The sequence below is a fragment of the Quercus suber genome, unplaced genomic scaffold (assembly GCF_002906115.3).
Source record: "Quercus suber isolate HL8 unplaced genomic scaffold, Cork oak 2.0 scaffold_88, whole genome shotgun sequence".
NCBI lineage: Eukaryota > Viridiplantae > Streptophyta > Magnoliopsida > Fagales > Fagaceae > Quercus > Quercus suber.
In genome coordinates, this window is record NW_027069553.1 from 217,971 (window position 1) to 222,703 (window position 4,733).

The window sequence follows — 4,733 nt, forward strand, 5'->3', positions numbered from 1 at the left end:
CTTTGAATCAAAATGCTCGAAACGTTTCCGAGAAATGCGGCTACTTGCCGCCTCTTTACTTTCCCATCACTTGTTTTCGAAGAAGGACTTTTTGCAAAGTAGTTCTTTTAGTTTTAACTTTTCAGAGAGAGAGAGAGAGAGAGAGAGAGAGAGATTAAAATGAAAATTAACATATTTAATGAAAAAAACAGTTGCATAAATTTGACCCTTTGAGCCTTTATATCATAATCACCCACCTCAAGACCTATCACCTATTAGTTTATTATAACTATCATTTTTAAAGCACATATAGACTCTCTCTCTCTCTTTGTTGCGTATGAAGAAGAGCTGGTATGTGTGAAAAGTCAGCGACTCTCTTTCTTCAAAACCATTCTCTCTTTGTTTTTGAGAAGAACAATCAGTTTCAACCTTCAAAAAAACTTGTTTGTTTCTTTGTTTGCTTGCTTGTTTATCTGCTTCCTAGCAAATAACCAAAACCCATTTCCCCAGAACAAAGTATATATTTTTGTTTTTTGTTTTTTTGTTCTTCATAGCTTAATCAAACAACAACACACACCCAAATAACAAACCCAAGAGTTGCATGCTCTTTACGTCTGTTGGGTACAAAAGAAAAAGAAAATCTCTGACTACCCTTTAATTCCAAATGACACTCTTTCTCTCATACTTGTTCTTGCTTTTGCTTTTGCATTAAAAGTATGAGCATCAGTTTGTTTATGTCAAGGATGGACAATTATCAAGGTGATTTAACTGACATAGTTCGAGCTAGTGGAGGGCCATATGGTTGTATTACAGGCAATTCTTCACAACCCATTTCTGAGTGGCAGTTTCCTTCGGATCCCATGATTTTTTCTTCCATACAAGAGCAGCCTAGAGATAATTTTGGCGATCCATTCTCTAATATGCGAGATCCGCTTCTCAATGAGCTCCATTTATCATCCAGTTCTAGCTTCTTTGGCAGTTCCAATTCTGCTGATGTTATTGGTACTGCTACTTCAAGTGTTGAGGAAAGTCACACGAGCGGTTTTACTGGTTTACTACACGTTGATGTTGGTGGTGGTGTTGGTTCTAGTAGTAGCTCTACAAGTGTTAATGTTCTTGACCACGATGAGATGAAAAGGCCTTGTAATATATTTTCAAGGATGCTTCAGATCTCTCCTAATAATGCAAAGTTGTCTGTGTCCCCATGTGGTTCACCGGTGATGGCTAGGGGAATTAAGGCTCCTGCTATGCTTCCAAGTGACATTCTTAGTGTTCCTAATAGCTCCAAGCCTTGCTTCATCGACAACACCGCGGTGCAGATCTCATCTCCCCGGAATCCAGGTATTAAAAGAAGGTGAGTGTATTTAATTTTATCTTATCTAGCTAGTTAGCTAGGACACCTTCTTTCATGAATTAACTCTAAACAATTTATTTTAAAGTTGTTTTAATCAGTCTTATTCAATTTTGTGATCTTTATTTTTTAAAACGCCTTTAAGTAAGAGATAAAGATTCGAATTTTAGATGTCTCTGTTAAAAAAATTAGTAAGAGATAAAGATTCAAATTTTAGATGTCTTTGTTAAAAAAACCATAGTTACAAGAATTCACAAAAAATGGATTCATGTAAGATTTTATTTTCTTTATGTTTTTTGGGAACTTGGATTGTCATAAAATCATGGCAAAGATCTAAGGAATAGGGTTTAATATAGGTTTTAAGTGTCCAAGTTGTCATTTTTAGATTGATTTTGTTTGTTGTCTTGATTGAGGTTTGAGGAGCTCTATGATTTTCAGGTGAGATTTCTCACTGTTAACATTAATACTAAGAACAAGATACATGCATCTTTGATGGGTATAAATCAATCTGAAAAGGTGGGCTAACTGGTGTCACAATAACCTTCACAAACTTAACTTTCATGTAGTTTTCTCATACTACTTTTCTTCCCTAGCTAACACACCTGAAAGGATAGCTATGCTTTGATTGGTATAGGCCTGTGCCTTTAGAATGTACCGTCCTTTTCAGCTTTCTTTAAGATAATTATCTAAAACATCGAATTTCTGCTAAAAAGCTGTTGATTTGAAACATTAATTCACCAAGAAATTAAGAGAATCATGTTGTTTATATAACAATCAAAATTATATATGCTTCATTAGTTGTGGTCTTGTTCTCTTCTTTTGTTTAAGTACAAACTGTTGGCAATAAAATATTAAATTTTGATAATGTTTTATATATAACTATTTATGCAGGAAGAGCCAGGCAAAGAAGGTGGTTTGTATTCCAGCGCCAGCAGCTGCAAATAGCAGGCCAAGCGGAGAAGTAGTTCCTTCTGATCTGTGGGCTTGGAGAAAGTACGGTCAGAAACCCATTAAAGGTTCTCCTTATCCAAGGTGAGATCAAGTTCCAGATATTCTCGGACCAAAATAAAACACAAAGAAAGTTTCGGATATTCATTCTCGATAAAGGGTCCAAGTTCTTTAACATAATAAGTTCTGCCAAGGCTGCAATTTGTATCTCTAACTGACAGACGTTTTTACTTTTAATTGGTTCTTGCTTAATCAACATTAAATATATTAAAATGATGCAACTAACTAAGACTGGAAAGATCCTTCTAAACAGTACAACCCACAAAAGTTTCCTAAAACACAGACCTCAAATAAATATCTTTTTGTACCGTAAATTGACTATTACTAATGGTGTTTGAGCAAAGCAAACACAATTAAGTATACTATTGTTGTTGTTATTATTATTATGATGATAATGATTATTTCAGCAAAAGAAAATAAATATAATGATGATGATTAGAATATAGACTTTTTGCTTATAAACTTATTATCAACAACTATTTTTCTATTGGCATGACATGATTTAAGAATTACACTAATTTTTGTGGATAAATGTTTGGATACTATGTATATATAGGGGCTATTATAGATGTAGCAGCTCAAAGGGATGTTCAGCTAGGAAACAAGTGGAGAGAAGCCGGACTGATCCAAACATGTTGGTAATTACATACACATCTGAGCATAACCATCCATGGCCAACTCAGAGAAATGCTCTTGCTGGCTCAACCAGGTCTCAGCCATCAAAGACCAATGTTACTTCAAAGAACTCACTAGGTGCTCAGCTGGCTCAGAAGCCAACTAGTCCAAAGGAAGAACAAAGGGAGAGCAGCAATGACAACAATGTGTCTTCTGTTATTGCTGGAAGCTCAGCAACAAGTGCATCTGTTAAGGAAGAGATTGAGGACATTGATAAGCAATTGGAGATGGACAATGATGGAGAATTCAGTAATGATCAAGGGTTTGATTACAGGCCAGCAATGATAGTAGGGTCAAACCAGTCTGATCAGGATTTCTTTGCTGAATTAGAAGAAATTGAGACTGACCCTTTAGACCTCTTGTTCAATCAAGGGTTTACAGGAGATCATGAACAGAAGGAAAGCAAGGCCATGGATCCATTCAGCCTGTTTGATTGGCCTTCGGGGGACAACAACACCAATACCACAAACTCATTTGGAGAAGCTAAGAGGGGGTTATAACAAGGCCTTGAAACAACCAATTCCCCCACTAATATAGTCATTTAGTAGTTCATACGGTGCAATTCTGCATTTCAGGTCCCGCTATAAACCTTAACCTTTGGTTTGAATACTCAACAATGCAACAAATTTTGCCATTTTTTTTCACAATTTGTTGAACTGACGATTATGACAATGCAGCACATTACTTTCATTGGGAAGACCGCTGATATCATTTTCGTTATACTTCAATCATAAGTTTCCCCTTCAGCAATTGTGAAATTAATGTAAAATTTGTTGTGACATTTCATGTGGAGGGAGATTCAGATTTCTACTCTACACCATCTTTCTTTTTCTTGTTATTTACCGAAACAGTGTCAGGGGTTAGGAAAAAGAGTAAAAGACAGTGCTGGTTTACTGGAAGCAGACCCATGAGTCCCAGATTCCTTTTGGAATATTGGTGGATGGGACAGAAAGCTGAGGAACAGAAGGTTTCTACAGTCAAAACAAGTACATCCATCAGAGACATGACTGGAAAGCTCAGTATGGAGATTGATACAAAGATGGGACTCGGCATTCATCTTTTGAAGTGGGAAAAATTATGCAATCCTACCCCTCTGGTCATGTGGGTGGGTAGGCGAAAAAGAAAAAGAAAAATAAATAATAATGCTTTTATTGCTTGCTTTGATGGGGGAAAATAAATGAAAGATGACAAAAGAATATTATAGAGAAAAGAAAAAAATTATTAAGAAAGCTTGACTTTTCTTATCAGTCTTCTCTAGGGATGTGCAAAGAGAAAAAAAGAAAAAGAAAGAAAGAAATACATGCTTTGGGTTCCTCAGCTTTCTGTTTCTTATATTATCCATCCAACTTGTGCTTCTTTTTTATTTCTACTTCAAGTGTACTAGTTATTTATTTTTTAAATTTTTATAAAGGTGATTGTTTATGAGAAAATAAAAGTTACTAATCACACTTATTTTCTATGTTCATGATCATTTCTTGTTTCTCTCTCTCTCTCTCTCTCTCTCTCTCTCTCTCTCTTTTAGTACTATATTCCAGCTAAACGAGGTTGTCATTTAATAACTCTGCATGTGGATGGTTAACTGTGCATGTATAATATTATGTACGTAGATAATAATATTTAGGCTGGCTTTGCTATTAGCTGCACAATTATGTTAAGAATCAAAACTCTTTATATATATATACTTATGGAAGAGATTTTTCATTACTTGAAGAACTGTGAA

The 4,733-nt window shown here is 35.3% G+C and overlaps 1 protein-coding gene across 1 annotated transcript; it reads left to right on the plus strand.

The window, feature by feature from the left end:
* Positions 1-255: 255 nt before the first annotated feature.
* On the plus strand, positions 256-4,483 carry LOC112019467 (probable WRKY transcription factor 14). The gene is made up of 3 exons (XM_024051983.2): positions 256-1,333; positions 2,222-2,362; positions 2,895-4,483. Exons 1-3 carry the CDS (start codon positions 696-698, stop codon positions 3,511-3,513), a joined length of 1,398 nt encoding a protein of 465 aa, XP_023907751.1. The 5' UTR covers positions 256-695; the 3' UTR covers positions 3,514-4,483.
* The last annotated feature ends 250 nt before the right edge of the window (positions 4,484-4,733 follow it).

What these genes read in the sequence shown, in the direction of transcription:
- LOC112019467 (XM_024051983.2), top strand. Translation starts at nt 696, where the DNA reads ATGAGCATCAGTTTGTTTATGTCAAGGATGGACAATTATCAAGGTGAT. An exon ending in AATCCAGGTATTAAAAGAAG is followed by an intron (nt 1,334 to 2,221) that starts GTGAGTGTATTT and finishes CTATTTATGCAG; the next exon opens with GAAGAGCCAGGCAAAGAAGG. An exon ending in AAAGGTTCTCCTTATCCAAG is followed by an intron (nt 2,363 to 2,894) that starts GTGAGATCAAGT and finishes ATGTATATATAG; the next exon opens with GGGCTATTATAGATGTAGCA.